This window comes from Corapipo altera, unplaced genomic scaffold (genome assembly GCF_003945725.1).
Source record: "Corapipo altera isolate COAL_440 unplaced genomic scaffold, ASM394572v1 61209, whole genome shotgun sequence".
Taxonomy (NCBI): Eukaryota; Metazoa; Chordata; class Aves; order Passeriformes; family Pipridae; genus Corapipo; species Corapipo altera.
In genome coordinates, this window is record NW_020885005.1 from 534441 (window position 1) to 559322 (window position 24882).

Here is a 24882-nt window from a genome sequence, read left to right on the forward strand (position 1 = left end):
TTAATTTTTAAGGAACAAAATACTAAAACTAAGAAAAAAACTAAATCATAAAATTTTTAGGTTTTATGATTTAATAATCCTTGTTCATAACTATCTCTGCCAATGGTCACACTGATTCTAAAAAGGCTGCAACATTATGATTAACCTTATTATTCATACACAGATGCAAAACTTCTTCATTACTCCAACTTCTTCAAACTATTTTCTGCAGGATTGCTATTCAAATCAGTTTTTAAAGGTATAATTAATTTTTACCCTTAGTATTTATACCATTAAACCAATGATGGTATGTTTTATCTTTTCATAGTCAGTTTTGAATGAGTTTCATAGAATCCTTAGGGTTGGAAAAGATTTTTGAGATCATCAAACCCAACTGTTAACCCAGCACCACCACTGTGTTTACCACTAAACCATGCCATCAAGTACCATATCCACATGTTTTTTGAACAATTCCAGGGATGGTGACTAAACTACTTCCCTGGGCAGTCTGTTCCAATGCTTCATAATCCATTCCATTAAGAAAGTTTTCCTAATATATTATCTAAACCTCCCCTGACACAACTTGAGGCTCTTTCCTCTTGTTCTATTGTTACCTGGGAGAAGACGCTGACCCCCATCTCACTATAACCTCTTTCAGGGAGTTGTAGAGTGCAATATGGTCTCCCCTGAGCCTCCTTTTCTCCAGGCTAAACATCCCCAGCTCCCTCAGCTGCTCCTTACAGGACTTGTGCTCCAGACCCTTCCCCAGCTCCCTTGCCCTCCTCTGGACTTGCTCCAGCCCCTCAATGTCTTTCTTGTCATGAGGGGCTCAGAACTGGGCACAGCACTCAAGGTGAGGCCTCACCAGTACCAAGTACGGGAGGACAATCACTTCCCTGGTCTTGCTGGCCCCACTATTTCTGATACAAGCCAGGATGCCATTGGCCTTCTTGCCCACCTGGGCACATGCTGGCTCATATTCAGCCAGCTGTTGACCAGCACCCCCATGTCCTTCTCCACTGGGCAGCTTTCCAGCCATTCTGCCCTCAGCACTGCAGGGGGTTCTTGTGATGGAAGTGCAGGACCTGGCACTTGGTCTTGTTGAACCTCATACAATTGGCATCGGTCCATTGATCCAGCCTGTCCAGATCCCTCTGCAGAGCCTTCCTGCCCTCCAGCAGATCAACACTCCTGCCCAACTTGTTGTCTGGGAACTTACTGAGGGTGCATTCAATCCCCTTATCCAGATCACTGATAAAGATATTAAACAGGACTGGCCCCAATACTGAGCCCTGGGGAACCCCACAGGTGAGTGACTGCCAGCTGGATGCAGCACCATTCCCCACCACTCTCTGGGCCTGGCCATCCAGAGAGTTTTTTACCCAGTAAACATTGTACCTCTCTAAGCCATGAAGAGCCAGTTTCTCCAGGAGAATGCTGTAGAAAACAATGTCAAAGGCTTTACTAAAGTCCAGGTAAACAACATCCACAGCTTTTCCCTCATCCGTCAGGCAGGTCACCTTATCATAAAAGGAGATCAGGTTGGTCAAGCAGGACCTGCCTTTCCTAAACCCATGCTGGCTGGGCCTGATTCCCTGGTTGTCCTCCATGTGTTGCATAATGGCACTCAAGGTGATCTCCTCCATGACCTTTCCCAGCATCATGGTCAGGCTGACAGGCCTGTAGTTTCCCAGATCCTCCTTCTGACCATTGTTGTAGATGAGTGTCACATTTGCCAACTTCCAGGCCCTGGGACCTCCACGGTTGACCAGGACTGCTGGTAAATGATTGGAAGTGCCTTAGTGAGATCTTCCACCAGCTCCCTCAGTACTCTTGGGTGGATCACATCCAGGCCCATGGACTTGTGGGGGTCTAAGTGGCATAGCAGGTTGCTGACCATTCCCTCCTGGATTATGGAGGCTTCTTTCTGCTCCCTGCCCTTCAGGTCTGCCTCCCAAGGGACTCTCTCAACCAGCCTCCTAAATAGGCCAATCTGCCCTCTGGAAGTCCAAGGTGGCAGTTCTGCTGACCCCCTTCCTTACTTGTCTGAGAATCAAAAAGTGTCATCACATGATCGCTGTGCCCAAGATAGCCACCAACCATCACATCATCCACCAGACCTTCTCTGTTTGCAAACCGCAGGTCCAGCAGAGCACCTCCCCTGGTTGGCTCACTCAGCTGTGTCAGGGAGTTCTTCCACACACTCCAGGAACCTCCTGGACTGTTTCCTCTCTGCTGTGTTATAGTTCCAGCAGACATTTCGTAAGTTCAAGTTCCCCACAAGAACAAGGACCAGTGATCGTGAGGCTTCTCCCAGCTGCTTATAGAATATTTCATCTGCCTCTTCATCCTAGTTGGATGGTCTATAACAGACTCCCATCAGGAAATCTGCCTTGTTGGCCTTCCCCCTGTTTCTTACCCAAAAGCACTTGATTCTATCACCATCATTAAGTTCCAGACAATTGAGACACTCCCTAACACACAGGGCTACCCCATCACCTCTCCTTCCTTGCCAATCCCTTCTGAAGAGTTTATAGCCATCCATTGCAGCATTGCAGTTATGCGAGTCATGCCACCATGTTTCCATGATGGCTACTATGTAATAGTTTTCCTGCTGCACAATGGCTTCCAGTTCCTCCTGTTTGTTGCCCACGCTGCATGCATTGGTGTACATGCACTTCAGTTGCATTTGCTGATGATACAAAACTGGGGGGAGTGGATGTGCTGCCATTGAGCAGGACATTGATAGGCTGGAGAATTGGGCAGAGAGAAACCTAATGAGGTTCAACAAGGGCAAGTCTAGGGTCCTGCACCTGGGGAGAAATAACCCCAAGTAGCAGGACAGGTTGGGGGCTGACCTATTAGAGAGCAGCTCTGTGGCGAAGGATCTGGGAGTCTTGGTGGATGACAAGTTGACCATGAGCCAGCAGTGTGCCCTTGTGGCCAGGAGAGCCAATGGGATCCTAGGGTGCATCGGGAAGAGCCTGGTCAGTAGGTTGAGGGAGGTGATCCCCCTCCTCCTCTACTCGACCCTAGTGAGGCCCCATCTGGAATGCTGTGTCCACTTCTGGGCTCCTCGGTACAAGAAAGACAATGAACTACTGGAGAGGGTCCAGCAGAGGCCACAAAGATGATGAGGGGTCTGGAGCATCTCTCTTATGAGGAGAGACTGTGAGAGCTGGACCTGGTTAGTCCAGAGAAGAGAAGACTGACAGGGGATCTCATTAATCCATATAAATATCTCAAAGGCAGGTGCCAAGAGGATGGTGCCAGACTCTTTTCGGTGGTGCCCAGTGACAGGATGAGGAGCAATGGCCATAAATTAAAACATAAGAAGTTTCATCTCAACACGAGGAAGAACTTCTTTCCATTGAGGGTGGCAGAGCACTGGAATGGCTGCCCAGGGAGGTCATGGAATCTCCCTCTGGAGACATTCAAAACCCACCTGGACACATTTCTGTGTCACCTGCTCTAGGTGGCCCTGCCTTGGCAGGGGGGTTGGACTAGATGATCTCCAGAGGTCCTTCCAACCCTGACGATTTGTGATTCTAAGTTCTCATGAACTAGGATGCAGTTGCATTGCATCACAAAATTAGGGGTGAATATTTTTAAATACTTCCTCTTTAAACATTGTGAAGTAAATTATCCTAAGATCAAAGTTTTCCAAAAATCTTGTCTTAACAAAACCAAGATTCTCTTGAAAGTGTACCTTTAACATAGTTGGGGGATATACATACATTTAATGCCAAGAACAGCTTATTTTGAAGAATTTTCATTGCTGAAGCAGAGACTGAGAAAAATATCGGATGATTGGGTATTATGATAGATTCCTTCATTACAAAACTCTCTTGTTTAAGATACTACTTCTTAGCTAATATTTTAAATCAACATAATTAAAAAAAAAAGACTAACAAAACTAATAACTCTCTTGGAGTTGCAGTGTATTAATCCCTGTAAAGAATTTAGGTAGCCTGGTGTTAGTAGTACACTGTTTTTTGCTTCCACAAGCTAATTTAGGAAGACAAGAGTTGCCCTCAGCTTTCATAATGTAAATAAAACACATCGTTATAAAAAAAAAAGGCCTGCATGCCACCAGGTTTTGATCAAGTTTTGTAACTTATAGGCATCACTATGACCACACAGTTCAAAGAGCTAAAGTCAAAAAATAAAAATGAAACTTAAGTGCTCTCCCCTTAAGAGGTGTTAAGAGATTGTGTGCCAAACTTGTAAAGAAGAATCCAAACATGCTTCATTCACAGGATGAGATGCTCATTAAGAAGAAAATTAACAAGTTCAAAACACCATGGGAGAAAGTTGCTGGGTTTTTTTCATTTATCTTCAAGGCCTCAGCAAGAATTTCTCCCAAAGTCACTATGGGAAAACATGTTATAAATAAACCAGGCCATGAAAACACATAACAGACCTGTAAGAAAAAGTGTTAAAAGAAATTTTTGCCTTTTACCAAACTACTATATTACTCAATAGGTTATGCAATTATGTCAAGTCTGACAGTTAGGGGAATCTTCAGAAAGACAAGTTAACTATACACCTATTTAGAATCTAGTATTGTTTTTATCAACATATTGATACAATAATTGCAGAGAAACTCTATAATTTCTTTAAAATAAACTCACATATGAGTAGGATTTTTTACTTTTCATACTTTGATCAGAATGAATGTTACAAACTGTTCCAAAGGAAAGAGATCTAGAAAAAATTGAAACTCGCACATTAAAGTTGCACAGTTGAGTGCACACATCTGAAACTGAAATATATTTTCAATGGTTTTATTCATCAACAGCATCATCATAAAATATCTGACTTCTAGGGCAGCTTAACACATACTTGCTTTATCATAGTAAATATTTGTTTTATCATCATAAACTGATCTAGGTAACATACATCACTACTTAGCCTGTGCACCATTTGTAGATAGTCTTCATTTGAGCCATGTCTAGAATTATCAGCATGATGATTAGCTGAATTTCCAGACAATTGACTTGAAACTTTATTTTCATGGAGATTCCTCATCCCAGCTGTGACAATGGGACTGGATACCGAAGCTGAAATACAGAAAAATATAAGTAATTATACCAATATATTCACACAATAGTTACTCAAAAATTTCACAGAAAACACCATAATATTAATGAGTTGGATACAAGAGGTCTGGGATCTGAACAAGAATCCCAACTTTCTTCATTGAATCCTTTTGCCGCAAATACCTTGAATAAAATTAGGTATCTAAGATGTGAATTTTCAAGAGGCTTTAAAACCTAAATTCCATGTACAGATTAGACAAGTTTCTTTCCACATCTATCCTAACTACAGTCAGTATCATACACTTATAGGTTATAGAAAACTTTATTTTCCTCTACATAATATGTATACACTACCTTTAGTAACTTGCAAGATATTAATGAGATATATAACATTACATATGGAACAACTATATAAATTCTAAGCACATTGCTAAACTTTAAGAACAGATGATTTAAAAGAATCTAACAAGAATTCTACTTACAAAGAAGGATAACACCTAGATACTTCACAGTGTTCATGTTGTTCAAGATTGGTTTTAGAAAAGGGAAGAACAAAGAAATCCATTTATTCTGAAGGTCATCTTTGCCAGTTACTGCATACCTTGAATATAAATCTGGACAACTTAGTCTAACCTACACTGAAAAGGTTTTGTAAAGTTAAATAAGGTGGCAGCAAAACTTACATTACACTGGCAAAAATTAGGTTTTTGCTAATACAAATAATTGCCATAGCTAACAAATAAAAATTTTAGGGGCTTTTTTATTTTTCTATTGTCATATATACGTGACAAATATGCAAAATCGGTGTACGTAGAGGAGGAGCAGTAATGCCAAGGTCGCGGGTTTGATCCCCGTATGGGCCATTCACCCAAGAGTTGGACTTGATGATCCTTGTGGGTCCCTTCCAACTCAGAATATTCTGTGATTCTGTGCGTTTGATGATTTCTTCTTCCTTCGTTTGGGTTTTTTTTTTAAATAAAATAAATACTACCACTCTGTACAGTCAGGAAAGCAAAGCTTAAACATACACAAAAAATTCCCTATCAACTCCAAGATTTGCATTAAGCATGTGACTCCTTCAAAGAAATTAGAGAGTCGTGAAACAGACACGAAGGTAAAGTTGGTATGAGATAGGAGAATAAAATGAATATCAAAGACTTACCTTGCTGCATCTGAGGATGTGGTGTATAACTTGGAGGATGTGAATATGGCATGTATCCTGCAGGACTTTGAGGAGCATATGGACTAGGCACTGGACTATTCTGTTGTGCCAAAAATCTGTTACCAGAGTTTGTTTGTGGTGGCACAAATCGGCTAAAAAATAAAATTTAAAAAGTTTGCAAAAGTTGGAAAAGGAAATTTATACAAGTTTCTTATTTCTTTTGGAATATTATACCTTTGGAACGTTATAACTTCTGTAAGAGGCAAAATTTCAATGCAATCAAGAAACCCCTTTAAAAGCAGTATTTTAAGTTATCAATACCTTACCAACTTCAATTATTACTTAACCACAGTTTAGGTACAGCATTAGTAAAAGTAAAGAATAGAATAAAAAGCATTTTAAGACCTCCACCTAAGGAAAGGAAACAATGACAAAATAAGATCTTCAGATTTACTAAAACAAGATATGTAATTTCCCAAAGTTAGTCCTAGAAGTTTGAATGAAGGTGACAGCTAAGGTTTAATTATCATATAACAACTATCTTGCTAGGATTAACAAGGAGCCATCTACTCTAAATATGATTTTTCTAGTAAGATTTCAAAGAACTTCATTTAACAGAACAATATTGCCAAGATATAGGAATGTGATAGGCAGGACCTGACCCAAAGTCTACTGAATACATCTTATTCTTTCAGTGGTTTTATCTCAGACTCCTAAAGATAGAAAGTCATAAAAACAAAATAGGCATATGACAATAATACATGTACATTATAACCTACATTCTTGTATGAGATTTTTCAAAACAAAAATTAAAAAAACATATACTTCAGAAAGTACATGCTTTCACAATCCTTGCTTTTAGATAGGAACTCTATGAAGGTAAGCTTCCATAGATAGAAATATCAAAGTATATAACACAAGGATTTTGCAAGGATTTCAATAAGACCTAGTATATTGTAATATTCACTATTAAAAAAAATTTTTCAATATCACTTTTAGATATAAAAGTAAAAATTTGTACTGCTTTTTCGTGCAGATACAGAGTGTTTAATTTGACAAAACAATTTCAGTAAGTGAAATAAGTTTATTTTAATAATGATATCTAATAACTGGAGATTAAATATGTTACAGCCCAGTAACTGGGTTGAAACTACATGCAGAATTCTTTCCTCTAGTCCAGAGTACTTTATTATATTAACAAAGACTGAGGGAGCTGGGGTAGTTTAGCCTGGAGAAAAGGAGGCTCAGGGGACACTTTATCGCTGAAAGGAGGTTGTAGCAAGGTGGGGGTCAGTCTCTTCTTTTAGGTAACAAGTGATAGGACAAGAGGAAATGGCCTCAAGGTACTCCAGGGGAGGTTTAGATTGGATATTAGGAAAAATTTCTTCACCAAGAGGTTTGTCAACCACTGGCACAGGCTGCCCAGGGAAGTGGTTAAGTCACCAACCCTGGAGGTATTTGAAATACATGTTCATGTGTCACTTAGGGACATGGTTTAGTGGTGGACCTGGCAGTGTTAGATTAATGGTTGGACTTGATCTTAGAGGTCTTTTCCAACCTAAATGATTCCATAAGTACATGCTACTTGCTGACACTCAAAGTTTGAAAAAGAACCAGAAAACTGATGAGGAAGCTGCTGGAAGACTGGCCAAATTACTGGGCCTATCTTCCTCTGAGCAACCTTTTGGATAACTGTTACAGCAGTATTCCATGTTTTTACAAGCCTTCTTTCCCACCCTTCTGTCACACTGGTAATGTTATACATGCCGGAACACAAAGCCTCTTCTATCCTCCTGCCACCAGTCTCAACCTCTGCCACAGGTAGAGAATAGCTGGAGGGGTGTCAGGAGGCAGGGGGATTACTTAAGCAGGAAAGAGTTTGCCAAAATTATGGGAGGGAGAGAGAGCAGGGAATCCTGACTAGTTGGAATACAAAGATTAACTCACTAGCAAAAAGATATTTCTTTGACAGTTGAAGAAACTCACCCTGCTGTCAGACAAATGTAAAATATGTCTTGACACTGATCACCTTTCACTCACATACTTGCAACAAGAATTGACTGTCACTGTAGGAAGAATTTGCAGTTTGTTGCCCATTCCACCCCATTTAAAAGAGAGTGTTACCTGGAAGGGCTATGTGAGATAGTGGTTTGTTGATAATTAGAAGATGCAGGACTACCTCTCATGGAATTCTGAGAAATATTAAACTGCGACATCATCATCCCTATTAAGAAGAAGATAGCAGCATTACTTTACATGCATTTCCTTTTCAATCAATGAAGTCTCTCATTTCAGAAATTATTATATACAAAGATATTAAAAACTTTAAAATATTATCATCTTTTACCTACAACTGTTAGAAAACATTAAAAAAAGATCGATTTCATGTAAGAGGTCCATTTTACACCATGACATAAAAAGAGTGTTCCCTAAAGCAGTGTTAAGTCAGTTATAAATATCAACGGCAGTTCCTTCATCTGTTCCTTAGCCAAAAACGTGCTAGTAAATAGAAAGATTTTATAACAGGACATATACTTCACACTCCAGACTGATTTGTGGAATACTCATTGCACCAATAAGATTTGGAAACTTCACAAGTCAGAAGAACACAGAAAACTTATCTGCCATTTTTAGAACAAGTACAGCAAACAGTCATCTCGGGTTGAGTGGTGCAAGATATTCTCCCTTTTCCCCTAATACCTTAGTAGTTCTTTTCTACCCAGAGACAACAGCTTTCTATTCCACCTCCACCACACTTATAAGGAATGTTATCAAAGAAGGCACTGAAATATTTTCAATTGCAAAGAACCACCAATATCCCATCTGTAGACTTCAACAGCCTGTAGATTTCCACAGTCATGCTTTGAAAATTCAGGAGTTGTACTAGATGGCAAGCCACAAGTACAAATGGGACTGAAATCAACTTGCATCTTTATTAGGGAGAATTTAAATGAATCCTTTTTGTTTCCTCTGTTCAATACAAAGAATTTCTAACCACCACATGACACTGGAAGTTGAAGTGGTACAGGTACACAAAAACTTATACAACTTTTAACCAGGTGATCTTAATGACAGAACCGAATGTCTTGCAGCTAAAACAGCATCACAATTCACATACACACTGCAGCTTAGTAAGCCACAGTAAGTGATCCAAAGCCATGGGTAAAAGCACATCAGTAATGCAAATGTTTAAACCAAAGGTTAGATAGATGGTTGACAGTAGTCCCTAACCCAGAGTGTTTGGAAGTCATCAATCTTTGGATTACTATAACGAATTTCAATTACTGCAATATTCACACAAGCAAAACTAGTTTTAGAAATCCTCCCTGTCATCCTCTTTTCTCTTCCCCTCTCCCCAAAAGAGAAGTGATGGGATAATCCCCCAGGAATTAAGCTGTTACTACTTCCCGGTATGTATGAAGTGCTGCATTCCAAGTATATTAGCACAGGCAAACTAGCCCAGAGCAGGAGTGAAATTCTCATATTGTGCTGGAAAATAAATAAATAAATAAATAAATAAGAGACTTCTGAGAGAGGGAAGCTGTGTGGATATGTATGTGTGCAGACTTAAAAATACTTTACGTGGGTGTCAAGATTTTAAGAAAATGTGTTACGTGAATCTGTCGGACCATAGTGAGTCCTTATTCTAGATGGTAGATGACCTCTCTAATTTTTTTCTTGGTGAAGTGTTGTTATCCATCCTTGTTGTGAGATGCTGCATTTCTTAGCTTTGAATCAAGGGTTGTCGATACTGATGCCTTACTTGATCATAAATTCAAAAAAAAAAAGAAAAAGAATTGTCAGAGGGTCAACAGGAATGGATGTGTCCACCTCTGACACAGTAACCGTTCTATCAAGACATGTGACTAAAGTTCCTTTAGATGCCTGGGGACCTATTGGACGTGAGTTAAGTGCCTTGTTAATCAGTCGTTCTAGTAGCACAATTGCAGGACTTTTTGTTCATATCGGAGTAATTGATGCTGACTATACAGGACAGATCTGTGCTATGGTTTCCACACCTTATCCACCAGTGACAATTCCTAAAGGGACACGAATAGCTCAACTTGTGCCTTTTGTGAGTTGTGTTCCCCAAGCAGAGCCTCGTGAGTGTCAGGATGGAGGATTTGGTTCTACCGGTACACCACAAGTCTTTTGGTCAGTGTCGCTTTCTGCGCAACGTCCACAGATGACCTGTACTCTCTACAATGCTCGAAGCTTGCCATCAGTTGTCCAGGTGAACGGACTTCTGGATTCGGGAGCTGATGTAACTATCATTGCACGGACATCCTGGTCAGCCTCTTGGCCTTTGGTCATGGCAGGGGCCGGGGTTGTGGGATTGGGAGGTACTGCTCAGTTTTGTTTCAAAACATGCAGTGCTCATTACTAATCCTGAGGGTCAAACTGCTACCATCAGGCCATATGTGACTGTGGTACCTTTAACCCTGTGGGGATGGGATGCTCTATCTCAGTGGGGGGTGAAGATCACTACAGATTTTTAACTGGGGTCACTGTATTGCAGGGTGTGACACGACCCACCATTGCTTTGACATGGCTTACAACTACTCCTGTGTGGGTTATACAGTGGCCCCTACCTACAGAAAAGTTGTTGGCCCTGCAACAGTTTGTTAAGGAGCAGCTTGACGCTGATCACATTGAACCATCTCAGAGTCCTTGGAATACCCCTGTATTTGTGATAAAGAAAAGATCTGGAAAGTGGAGACTGTTGCATGATCTCAGACAAATTAATGCAGTCATGGCTACCATGGGAGCATTACAGTCTGGTTTACCAACTCCTATGCTTCCTGCAGGATGGCCCATTGTTATTATTGATTTGAAAGATTGTTTTTTCACAATACGGTTAGACCCCAGTTATAGAGAAGAAAAAATCGCATTTTCAGTTCCATCTATTAATCGTGCAGAACCTTACGAGCATTATCAATGGAAAACTCTCCCCCAGGGAATGAAAAACTCTCCTACAATTTGTTAGTGGTTTGTGGTTCTAGCATTGTCTCCTGTACGAATACAATTTTCTGACTGTCTCTGCTATCATCATATAGATGATATTTTGCTGGCTGCAGCCACTGAGGATCAGCTGAGTGTGTTAGAAACTGAAACCAGAAAGAGTCTACAATCCTTTGGCCTAGTAGTTGCTCCTGAGAAGGTGCAGCGAGAGGAACCCTGGAAGTATTTAGGGTTCAAAATTACATGGAAAGCAGTCATTCCTCAGTCAGTTCAATTGGATATTAATGTCAAAACTCTTACTGACGTACAAAAGCTATTAGGGTCTTTGAATTGGATTAGGTCCTATTTGGGATTGGCAAACACCCAGCTGGCACCTCTATTTGACCTGCTCAAGCATTCTGACAATCCTCAGGAACCGAGAGAACTGACTAACAGAGCAGTTCAAACCATCCAGCAAGTAGAGCAGGTTTTACATTCTAAACTTGTTTCACAAATTGATTATTTTCAAATTGTCCAATTTTTTATTCTTGCAGATCACAGTGTTCCTTTTGGGGGATTGGTACAGTGGTCTAACCAATGGTCTGATCCACTGCACATCATAGAGTGGCTATTTTTGCCTTATCGGGCTCAAAAACTGTTCCTGGATTGTTTGAGCTCATAGCTCAAGTCATCATTAAGGCTAGAAAAAGGTGCGTAGAGTGTACCGGCAGACATCCAGGTCGCATTGTTGTACCTGTACAATCTCGTTACTTTGAGTGGTGTCTGGAAAACAAACATGAATTGCAAGCTGCTTTAGCTGGGTTCCACAGTCAAATTTCTTATCATTTACCTGCACATCCCCTTCTTAAGTTTTTTAGGGAAATTCCAATTGGACAAAAAATGCTATGCAGCAAGGAGCCCCTGGATAGTCTTACAGTCTTTACGGATGGCTCTGGGAAAACAGGTAAAGTTGCGGTAGTGTGGAAAACAGAATGTGGATGGCAACATCAAATTGTTCATCAGGAAGGTTTTCCTCAAATTGTGGAACTTCAAGCTGTAACTCTCGCTTTTCAGTTATTTCCTAATCAGCCTTTAAATGTTATTACTGATTCTGCATATGTTGTTAATTTGTTACAGCAACTCGATCAGGCGGTGTTGTATTGTCCATCTCCAGGTCTTATTTTTCAAGTTTTGTTCGAGTTCTGGAGAACTCTTTTGCAGAGGTCTGTTCCTTATTTTGTGCTACATGTTCGTAGTCATACCTCTTTGCCAGGTTTCTTTACAGAGGGTAATGCCTGAGCAGATGCTCTTGTTTCTGCTGTTCTTTGGGACCTGTTCCTAACATTTACCAACAGGTTGTCTTGTCTCATCAGTTCTTTCACCAAGGTGCAGAAGCCTTGAGACGTCAATTTGGTTTAACTCATTTTGTTGCTCGCTCAATTATTGCTTCCTTTCCAGACTGTCATAATGCCTATACTCCTGTCTATTTTGGTACTAACCCTCGAGGCCTTAAAGCCTTACAGATTTGGCAATCAGATGTCACTCATGTTAATGAATTTGGTAATTTAAAGTATGTCCATGTGTCCATTGACACGTTCTGTCATGTGGAGGTTGCTACTGCACATACTGGACAAAAAAGCCATGATGTCATTAAACACTTCCGTCGTGCTTTTGCTACATTTGGAGTGCCCGTACAAATAAAGATGGACAATGGGTCATCTTATGTCTGTAAATCTGTCCAAAATTTCTTTGCTTTGTGGGGGGTCACTCATGTGACGGGTATTCCACATTCTCCTACAGGACAGGCTATTGTAGAGAGAATGCATGGTACCCTGAAGCAATTGCTTCAAAAACAGAAGGGGGGAATGAAGGGACAACCCCCTCAGTCTAGGCTAGACAAAGCTGTGTATGTCTTAAACTTTTTGACCTTCTATAGCGATTCTCCTTATTCACCTTCTTTTCGGCATTTCTCCTCTCTTTTATCAACTCAGCCACTATCTGCCAAAGCTCCTGTGCAGATATGGTATCTTGTATCTGGTCAATGGTCTGGATTTTAGATTTCTAATGTGGCTCAAACTGCCACATCCACATGAGTGATAACTTGGGGAAGGGGATATGCTTGTATCTCAACAGATAACGGCCCTCGCTGGGTACCTGCGCAGTGTGTGCGTCCTGCTGTTGGCCCTGGAAGTCGCCAGTGCAGTTCCTGATCTGTCAAAGTTCACTCCATGGAACAGTCGAAACGTCTGGGTGACACTAATGAAGGAACTGAACCAGACGACCTTTTGTGCATCACTGGCGTATCCAGAACAGCCGTTTCACACCTGCCTTGTTGGTATTCCTCTGAATGACACTGAAGCATCTCTCCTGGTACAAGATGTCGTCCAACAACATGACTTGTTGAAACGGGACTGATTCTTTGGCTTAGAAGACTTATTTGGCTGATGGGAATGCCTAGTTGGTTAGCTTCACTGTTTAAAATGGGATGCTTAGTAGTGTTGGTGGTTGTAGTTTTGTTACTAATGCTGCCGTGTCTAGTATCGTTCCTGCAAAGGGCCCTCCAGGATACGATACAGGCGGTCTTTGTTGCACAACTACAGACAGGGGGAATTGTGGGGGGAAGCGGCAGGTCCGCTGAGCCCCTGGAGTTTGAGGAGCTTGAAATATTTAATGGTATAAAGCCTTTCCCATGAGAACAGTGAGGTTAATTAAACGTTCCCATGGACACAGAAGCCTTGAGTATTAGGGGGTTGGCTGGAAGATGATAAGCAGTACAAGGACAGGTCTGTTGACTGTGTTTCAGGGTGCAGGTGTGAATTCCTGAGTGTTTTTGTAAAAATATATTTACAGTAAGTGTGTGGGAAAGTCGGGGCCAGCTACCTCAATAAAGTTGCCTGCTGCTCTTAGGCAGGCAGACACCATTGTCTCATCTCTCTTCATGTGCGTGTTGTCTTCTTTCTCTAGGGACCAAAACCTAACGATACGACAGATACCCCGTGACAGACTTCCATACTTCAGTACAGAGGACATTTCATTGCCCGGAGTAACAGAAGGGGATTCCTCAATTCCTGCAAAATTTGATTAAATGAACACTGGTTGTCTTGAACAGAGGCAAGTGAGGAGAAAACTCCAGAGGTTTTGTGTTGGAGGCAGCACCTGGCATGCCCACTGCCTGCTCACCTCTCACAGCCACTCTCACCATAGCTAGATAGAAGTTAGTCAAACTACTAACCCTTAACATCCATGTACAGAAAGTTGACAGAATGTGCCATATGAGTATGAACTATACAGAAGTTTCATTTTATGCTTAAAGACTGCACTTTTAAAATACTTGAAAAATATATCTATCTGTTTTCTCCTCTCTAAATTTAAAACATGTTTTGAACCAGAGATGCAGTAGTTTTTGGTTTAAAAGAACTACAGAAAATATAAAAATTAATCAATTTTTAATGCCATTTAAAAAACTTAAAACTTATTCTGTGACAGGCAGTTCTCATCTCTTTATCTCTGTTGGGGGAGAAACAATACATGGGGGACACAGTCCAGATAACTTTAAAAAAAACAACCCTCAGTCTTTCCTCGTAAGAGAGATGTTCCAGTCCCCTAATCATCTTTGTAGCCCTCTGTTGAACCTGCTCCAGGAGCTCCATGTCTCTCTTGTCCTGAGGAGCCCAGAACTGGACACAGTGCTCCAGGTGAGGCCTCGCCAGGGCTGAGTAGAGGGGCAGGATCACCTCCCTGACCTGCTGGCAATGCTCTTCCTAATGCACCTCAGGATCCCATTGGCCTTCTTGGCCACAAGGGCACACACTTGTCCACCAGGACCTCCAGGTCAGCCCCAGCCTGTACTGGTGCTGTTATTCTTCCCCAGGTGCAGGACTCTGCATTTGCCTTTAATGAATTTCAGACAGTTCTTCTCTGCCCATCTCTCCAACCTGTTTAGGTTCTTCTAAAGGGTTGCGCAGTACTCTGGGGTGATGCCGTAAGGTCCATCTGTTTTTTTCTTATTTTCCTAATTTTTATAAGCTTTATAAGTAGTTATATAGTAGAAGTAGATTTTAGAAACAGCAACCCTTATTCACTTAGCATAGAAACTACACACATTCCCCTACCCTATCACCCCATTCCATGCTCCCATATCATTATCCCCTGAATTCCAGTAGAAAATGTTTAGTCTCTCTTTAAGAGTAGGCCCATTTTGTTTAGAGAACACTTGTACCTTGGCCTAAACCGCAAGAGTACAGTCAAGAACTGGGTGAACGTGTGCCCCCTGTACCCCGAAGAAGATGAAGACGATGAAGAAGGGGTCTCGAAAAGCCCCTAGCCCCAATTCCCAAGGGGTGTGACTGAGAGTGGTCCAGGGCAAAAGCCAGTGGGTGGACAAAACCTGGGATTGGACAAGCAATATTATAAATTGTAACATCTGTACAGAGGGGTGCACACATCTTGTTACTCAATTAAACCCTTTTCTTATCTCGTCTCCAATTAAATTGCTTTGGAGTTTTTTTCCTCAGCTCCTTTAGGCATCAGGGGTATCAGCCAGCTTTGTTTCCTTAACACATACTCCCAGTCTTGACTATAATTTTTTTTGCTCAGAAAAAAGTGATACGTATAAATCCATTTTAGTATTCCTACTAAATGCCAAAGAATGTAAAAACACAGCTCAAGATCACAGACAAAGTCTTGTATGATTAAACTGTATTACAGCATCGTGCATGCTTAAGCAAGGACTGCTCACCAAAAGGTGATTTTTCAGTTAAATATATACTCTTCTTGAAAGCATATGTCTATAAAGTTTTTCCCTTTTACAGGTACATGTGCATTTGAATTCTCATATAAATGAAAAAATATCAAAGCAACTGATGCTTATGGAAAGATGCATAAGATTTTAATCCTCAAAAATGTACAAGTTGTGGTAAATAGTTTAAAGTGAATTTTAAGTCCTTTCTGCACCCTAAGCTATGTTATGAAGACTAACCTATTGCAATACATTATTTTAGTTGATCTTCTAACATACATCTGTTGAAAGACAAAGCCAAAATCTTGAGAAGAAAGAGAAAAAAAATTATGAAAACTGAAATTAAATAATAGCTTAATTTTAAATAAATTATAAAGAAATCCACTTCACTTGTACACTATAAGATACAAGACGTAGTTGAAAGACAGTACCCAGAACTTTCTCTGTCATTTGATTAAAAAGGTCTAAAATAAAATTAACATGCTGTCCTTGTACTGATGCTGCACAGTGATGTGACTCAGTCTGTTCAGACAACCTAGTAATAGAAAACAGTCTGAAAAATCTAATTAAACATCTTATCTGCATGAACTCTGTTTTCAAGAATGGCATTATTATCATAAGACATGGAATAAGGGTTTGAACACTGCTGCTACGTTACCTGAAATTAAATATGCCAGCAGTTTTTCAGGGGTGGAGGTGGTGGGGGAGGGTCATACACCCAGGATACTAAGTATTCACATAATACATCTTTCTTGCACTATTTGTTCATCATAACTAAAAACAATTCTGGTTCTAAACTTAGTGTTGAGCTACAAATCAATATGACTGTGGAAAAAACCTTCAGCACAGAACTCTACTTGTGCTTTACCTTATATTCACAAATATTCTACACATAATATTTAGGTTTCTGAAGAGGTCTTTATTTCCTGACAAATTGTACTGAACCAAGAGTTTTATTCCACATTTAATCTAATTCTTTAGCCAGGTGGTCTTTCTGTTCTTGCATTAGAAAATAGCAAGGGGGTAGAGCTTTAGTGTTGAATATTCAATACCACCCACATCACCACCCTGTGGGGGTGGTTTCACTAGGAAAAGCGAGGGGGTCGAAAGTGTCGCCATTTTCTCTTGCCCAGCTCTTGGAAGATGTAGCCGCCACCCAGACTGCACCTCCACTACTGCCATTTCCCTACTTGTGCCTTCTGAGTTGCAGTTTGGTGGTGGTGCCGAAAGGACAGCTCCGGTGTGGGAGGTTGCCATAGGGAACGGAGCAGCAGGGGTAACCCCCAGTCCAGTTGAGTGGGGCAGAAAAAAAAGAATGCAGCGGAGCTGCCCACCACCACCAGGAGACCCCTTGTTGGCACCTTCATCGCTGCGGTCACTGCCACTCTTTCTGCTACTGCTGCCACCGCCACTGCTGCCACAGTAGAGAGAGAGAGAATACACCCATTGCCACACCTCAGTTTGGGGGAGTTTGAGCCAGGAGAGTCTCTCCACCATCTTGCCTTTGTTCTTGGTGGGGGGGGTAGGGGTTGCCACATGGCATGCAGCATGGGGATGGACACCATTTTGGTTTTGTCTGGGGGAGACCACATGGTGCACAGCGTGGGAACAGATGCCATTTTAGTTTTGTCCTAGGGGGGCGAAGCAACACTTTGCCTGTGTTGGTTAAACCATTCCCTCTTCTGTACAATCTTTTACTATTACTGTTGTGTTTATTGCAATTTCTTCAGTAAACTGTGACTCTAACTTATAATCCTCTTAGTATTTTTTTCTCCACTATTGAAAGGGGGTGGTTTGAGTGGGTGTGGTCTTCCCGTTGAGTTTTAAAATCATCACAGAAAAAAAGGTTGGGAGAAACAAATTTGAGTTCAGTTTGTCCATACTAATGCTGGAACTGATGCTCAAGGGATCATGGTGCAGAGGCCCACCCCAGGCTGAGTAAATAGACCAGGGGTCATGCTGCCTTCATTCCTTCTCAATTCTGGGCACTACAAATACTGGATCACAGTACCCAGCACTGACTTCACCACATGCTAGACTCAACAGAAGGCAGACAGTAAGGAAAACAGAAGAGGTAAATTTGAAATACTAGAAAAAGGTCTAAATTTCATTCTTATAGCTGGCAAAATGCATTACATAAGGTCTCTACCAAATTCCCAAGTGTTCTACAAATCACGACTTTACAGAGATTACAAAATCTGTTCAGAAAGCAGAAGAAAGCCCAACCTTTGCTGTCAGAACACATCAGTATACCCTCCTTTGGCCTTGGAGATCTGAATGAGATGTACTAACACCTAATAAGGTTACCACAATTTGCCAACATCTAGCTTAAAGATCCCCTTATTTCTAGGTAAAAGTGTGGTCTTTTTCCATAGAAAATAAAGTCGCGCTTCACCTAGCTTTTCCAAACATTCATTACATGGCCTTCTTCATCTCAAAATACTTTGTGTACAGGTATACTTTTTCTCTCTTCCCTCTTTCACTTTTTCCAATTTCACACTTACATTGCAATGTTTGTACTGGTACAAGTATTCAGAATTATGCAAAATAAAATCAAATATTCAAGGAAGTTTTAAAGTCTGATCTCTTCTGGCTCTCTGAAAGCACTTTGTTAACTTTATTAAAATAACATCAACTATTCTTTTATGTTTGTTTTTTAATTCTGTACTAGTACCTCCCTTCAAGCACATTTACTAAAGATAGGTGGTTTTATTTCATTAAGGATTATTCTTAATCTATTGAATCGAGCTGCAAAAGTGTTTTCCCCTCTGAAGCACAGAATTAGAAAAAATTAGAAAGAATCTAACTCGCTATATCTTCTTTCCTTCAAAAACCTCTGCAGGAACAAATAATTTTAAAAACAATGTCTCTCTTTTGCACTGGAAAAGAATTATTTTACTCTACAAAACTGGTGGGAAAATGTGTGTTATCAACACTATTCTCATACTAAATCAAAAAATCACAGCACTGTACCAACTTCTAAGAAGAAAATGAACTCTATCCAAACTGAAACCAGGACAAGTATATGTTCTTTGTGGAACCACTCTGTAAAAACTGGCAGGACAGTCACAATTCTTCCAGCAGCTGGAAAAATCATACTCTGCAACAGCTACCACCAAACCCAGAACCTGGAGACTGTTTTAAGAGCTTATATTTCAGGATATAGGTATCAATGACCTACTAAATATTTAGTACTCCTTTCACATTTTCATTCCTGGAAATTTCAGCATTCTTTCAAGGAACAATGTGTCCTGTTCTTAGTAAGTTCTTTTCAAATACTGTATTGCTTTTTACTCACTAGCCTAGGTGAATGAACTTAATAATCTAATTTTATTATTTTTTCCCCTCCAAAAACACCTTAACACTTTCTATCCCCTGTGGACTCCAGTAACACTTCTGTCTATATCGCTACAGTGCTAGTAAAGTTTTATCCTCACATTGTGAAAACTGAAAATTCACCCACTCATTTCATAGTTTAGTATTTAAAGAAAAGATTTCAGGGGCAAATGAAGAAGTCTCCAGATCTACAAATAGAATCTGTCTGATTAATCCTTTGTTTGGTCTCTCCCTTTCTCCATCTTTGCCATTCAGCAGTATATCTCACTAAACCTCAGAAAAGAATTAGCTATAGAAACAGTAAAATCTGTAGGGCATCACAAATTGCTGAGAAGAGGAATGGCAAGGAGGAGATGTTATGTATGGTTCATTCAACCTTATTCCTTACCCCAGAACTATTAAGAAATACCACTATAATGATAAACTATAATTGTATAGATTTTCAATATAGATCAAAGCATATTTTCCCAACTTAAATTATTTACTACGACAAATATATGAACCTAGCTATAAAGAAATTCAAATAAAATTGTTTTAAAATAATATCCAATCACTCATCCTAGAAATTAAATTTTGTAGTGAAATTCAACATTATTTTTTACAAAAATACCTAGTAGAGTGTATTTCTGTGCTTATTCTAATGCAATTGCTCTCAGAAGATCTCAAGACACATAGTTTTATGTCATTATCAAATACAAGGTAAGGCATAAATATCACAGTTGTGCTCCATATATATTTGTGGTTAGTACCAGCCCCCTAAACTTACAGAACAACATAAAAACAATCAATAGTCAATCAAAAATCCTTACCGCTTTGTACCCCATATCTGTTTTGCATGCTTTTCTCCCTGAAAACATTAGGATTCCTTGCCAGGACAGCCTGCAGCAAGACTGGTATATCTCCCTCTGGATCATCACTGCCAAGATTATCTTTCAATTCTCTGGAATTGTGGAAGTAAGCAAATAAAGAGGTAAATGTATTTTAAAATTATAAAAAATCATGAGTCAAGTAAAAAAACCCAAACAACCAAAACAATCAAAACCGAAACAAAAAGACAACATTTTACTGTTAAAATATAGAAAAAAACCCCACAAATCTTCAAAGCACTATTCCCTACCTCTACTTTTTTTCCTCTCATGCTAAAGGAATGGCAGAAAAGGTATTCCTACTAGTCTTCAAAATTATTTTCTGTTAATAAGCACTTATATATACATGGTTGTCAGTTTCAGAGTATTATAAAAAGCTTCTTGTGTCCACTTCTCCATAAAAGAAGAATGCTTTGTCATAACATCAAGAAAGTACTGTTGTAGGAATGAAAATAAAATATGCATGAATGCATAACATTCAGATTGCAGCCCAATCCTTTGAGAATCTTTTATTTTAAAAAGGGAAATTGGCATATCTTTGACATCACAGGATTCCCTTTGAACCATCAAAAATGTAATGGATTTTCTATAAATGCATCCTTACTTTCACTTATTCTTTGCATTGATGACTTTTAAGAGCTACTTCCATTTGATCAAAATAATAGATTGGAACTTGTAGGAAAAAGACAGGGTTGTCAACATAAGACAATTCAAAGGACACCAGTGAAAAATTAAAAAACAAAATATATATTAACAAAAAGATGACATTAGCATAATTGCTGGTTCAATTCTTTAAATATTTAAGTTCAATATCTAATCAGAACCGACATAGATATTGCATGGGTGTCTCAAAAAAGCATTTTTGTATAATACTGTATATATAATTTGTCAGTGTTCATTATTAATCAAATTGGAACACAAATGACTATTGCACAATCAATACTACAAAGTTTGCACTCCTAACTAGTAAGAATGGAACAAACAGTAGATTTATTAAAAAAAAATTTGTTACACATAAGGTCTGTCAGACAATGACTAGCATTTTGACTGACTGAAACAAGTGATTCCTATACAGCAGTAATCTGTTAAGATGGTCTAATAAAAAAAATGGCACGTTATAATCTTCAGATTCTCACAAACACCCTTCTCAATTCAGTTCACTTTAATTTCAAGTAATAAGGATGATGATCTAATATAGTTGAAGTTCAAAATACATACATGTGATCTGTTGACACCTGATTGAGACTGTGGATGAGCTGTGAAACCAGATTTTCATCCCTGCAAGCCAGAAGGCAGTTCACCTCTTCAGCTATCCGTCCATTGAAAAGCAGGCTTTTTGTTGTTGTAGCAGGTAAAGGTGATGGAAGAGGCAGCTGGTTCAAAACTGTTATCAGAAAACAGAAAGGAGTTCAGAATCATTTCACAAAACATGAGCATACAAAGATGGACACCTTCTTACTCCCTCATGTGATTAAGAAAGAAAACCTGACAACTACATTCAAAATATAGAAAAGATTTCTGGATTTTTTTTTAATCATGAACACATACACACAAAGGCAGGACTCTGTTTTACACAAAGTAATGCAGTCAAATCCATAAATTATATTATTATATTATTGTAAATATTTAACTGTGCTAATGCAAGTATTATTAATAAAAACATACTTTTAAACATTCCAGAATACTAAGTTATTTAATGTTATGGCAGTTTTCTCTTTGAGTTGAAAGCATGGACAAAGGTAAGGAAGGAAATGTTTTCTATTCTGACCTTGAGATTTAATTAGTGTTCCCACTTTGTATGGTGAGGGTTGTTTAAAACAAACAAACAAAAAATACCACCAAAAAAACCTTAACAACCCACTTTCATGGGTCCACAAAAACAAGCTGACTCTGACTTCAAGTTCCCAGGCTGATTACATTAGAAATAGCTACAGAACAAAAAAGTCTTTTGTCTCTTTTATATTTTGAAATTATTAAAAAAACCCCACAGGAGATGGGCAGAATTTCAGTATTTTTCTCCCCCCATACAATGTATATTATTCTGTATTTATAAATAAACTGCAATTGAAAAAAAATTTAATATATCAAAATAGTTAGCTTTCATTACTTGCATTAGATTACCCTGAATGTGCCTTGAAACTCAGAAAAATTAGTAAGATCAGCTAAACATATTTATTAAAACAGTATAAATTCAGCTAGTAAATTGAGCCTACTCTACTGCCTCTAGTCATCATGTCCTCCATGTTTTTAGGGCAACAAGACTTGTCCATTCCAGTACCTTCTTTTCACACAAAGAGGAATAAGGTAAAGCAGTGACATGCCTTTCTCTTTCCCACACTCTTGAGTTTCTGAACATCAAAGAAATATGACAGATAAAGAAGGAAATGCACCTAACACAAGGGCTAATCCCACCAAAGGTAGTTCAGTGTTTTAAGAAATTCTTGCACTGGGAGTCTAGCCAGTGACTTCTATCAGTTAAGTATTTTGACTTGAGAACCTTACCTGCAAATACTTAGTGCTGGAAAACAGTCTATAGCGCAGAAACTTATGATTTGCATCCTGATGGCCCATATTTAGACACACATAATGATACATATAAAAATACATAAGCAGCATCTTCCGATTTGATAATTCAGAATATGAGAAAGACATAAAGTGGGTTTTCCCCCCCATTGAATGCATTTACTTTTTTTTACTATAGGCAATTAAATTCAATTGCCGGGTATATACTTTTAGTGTCTCTTGGAAAGTCTCCAAATTTCAACAGTATAATAATAAAAACAAGAGCTCAGAATAAGCACTTGGATCACTGAGTTCAATTATCCTCAGTCAGACAACTGAGTTATAAACTCTTGCTTACACTTTATAAAAAAGATCCACCTTTGTCCCAATTTCTCTTATTGGAATGGTTGTTTTAGGACTTCATTATAGTAATGATAAATCTCCTTAGTTTCCACTAGAAATTTATTTTTTGTCAGATTCTAACCATTTGGTTTTGTGCCAGCACCAACTTTTAATGTAAATAGTTCTTTTTCTTTCCTTGCATTTTGTCTTCCTGACATATTTAAAGACAGTACACACACCTCATCTACTCATAGATGAGAAAGAAGCCTCATAGGTTCAGCTGCTTATTTCCATTCTAGCAGCCATTCTTCGCACTTGTTAATTAGAGTAACTTTTTTGTACTTTGTCCAAAACTAAGAAACTAGGTTTCAAGTATATTCAGCATATTCCACAACTCTCTCTAGCTGAAAATCAGTCTAATCATATCTTTCTCTCTCTCCAGTGAAGATGATGATATGCATGTTTTAGAGTGTTTTATCATTTATGTTTTTCTTTATTTGTGGGGTTCCCAGATATGTTACCGAATGATATTCCAAATGAACAATGAATTCCTATATTTTATGTTCCGTGTGTACTTCAGGGCTTTTTTTTTAACCTACATTTCATTTCATGTTTAAATTAGCATATTTTGTTTGAATATATTTTTAAACTTCTAGCAAGGACAAAAAATATTTTAATACCAAATCTGGTTTTCAACAGATTTACTTTTAAGAACTTTAAAAATAAAACTGTTTTTAGTATTTTGAAAATGCAGGTATTTACTGAAGAGGTAGAAGGGAACATAGCAAAGACAAAAAAGAGTACTTACGGTCTGTAAGACTAGCAATCCCTGCAAGAGTAGTGATGGGAACATGAGGCATATCCCCATTCATCCTGAAGTTCTGGGATGGTAGCGCCTACACAGATATTTTAGTTCAGGTGCCAGCTATCATTACTTCCCATCTCCCAAGCACTAAAAAAAAAAACCAACAACAAACAAAAAACAAAACACAGAAAACACACACACAAAAAAAAACAAACCACAAAACCAAATTAAAACTCTGTTTACTTAAAAGAATTTTAAATTCAATAACATAAATGAAACATAGACCATAACCTCAGATGCATTCTAAGCAATTTTGTCAAAAGTGGGTAGAACAAGGTAGAATTTAAATATTAAATGGCATTAAGCATTTAAAAGGCAAGCTTCTGGTTTCAGAAGCAGAGCCCTTCACCAAAAAAGATTCAACATAAGGCAATCAAAATAAAATTTACTCAGGTTATATGGTACCAATGCAAAAATTAGTAATAAAACTGCTGGCTCATAATGCAGTGAACAGCTCTTAATCCATAATCAGTTTAAGTAATTAGCTGCTATATTCACTTCTCAGTTTTGGAGGAGATATTTTTCATACAAGAAGATAGCAAAAACAAAAGGAATAATTTACAGGTGCAAAAGTCAAACAGTAAGCAAAGTTACAAATACAAAATCTTAGCATATTTTTGTCATGGTTTAACCCCAGTCAGCAATTAAGTGCCATGCAGTCGTTCATTACCCCCACTGCCCACCCCAGGTGGGATGGGGAGGAGAATCAGAAAAAGGCAAAACCACATGGGATAAGAACAGTTTAATAATTTAAATAAGGTAAAATATACTACTACTACTACTGCTACTTGTAATGAAAAGGGAGATAACCAAAGATGACAGTGGAATAAAACCCAAGAGAAACAAGCAATGCACAGTACAGTTGCTCACCACCTGCTGATCGATGCCCAGGTTGTCCCTGAGCAGCAATCAGCCCCTCCTGACCAACTGGCTCCAGTTTATATACTGGGCATGACATTCTATCATGTGGAACATCCCTCTGGCCAGTTTGGGTCACCTGTCCTGGCCATGCTCCCTCCTGGCTTCTTGTGCAGCTCCTCCCTGGCAGAGCCTGAGATACTGAAAAGCCCTTGACTCAGGGTAAGTACTGCTCAGCAACAACCAAAACA

The 24882-nt window shown here is 39.1% G+C and overlaps 1 protein-coding gene across 1 annotated transcript in view; it reads right to left on the reverse strand.

The window, feature by feature from the left end:
- LOC113958776 (nipped-B-like protein) overlaps positions 1–23869 on the reverse strand; it is a 131185-nt gene extending 107316 nt beyond the window's left edge. Inside the window, exons 1-6 of the mRNA XM_027667317.1 lie at positions 23717–23869; positions 21283–21448; positions 20008–20138; positions 8308–8407; positions 6184–6335; positions 4882–5042 (exon numbers count right to left, since the gene is read on the reverse strand). Of these exons, the coding sequence (XP_027523118.1) occupies positions 4882–5042; positions 6184–6335; positions 8308–8407; positions 20008–20138; positions 21283–21448; positions 23717–23780 (774 nt within the window). The 5' untranslated portion in view covers positions 23781–23869. The remainder of the gene's footprint in view (positions 1–4881; positions 5043–6183; positions 6336–8307; positions 8408–20007; positions 20139–21282; positions 21449–23716) is intronic.
- Between the last annotated feature and the right edge of the window lie 1013 nt (positions 23870–24882).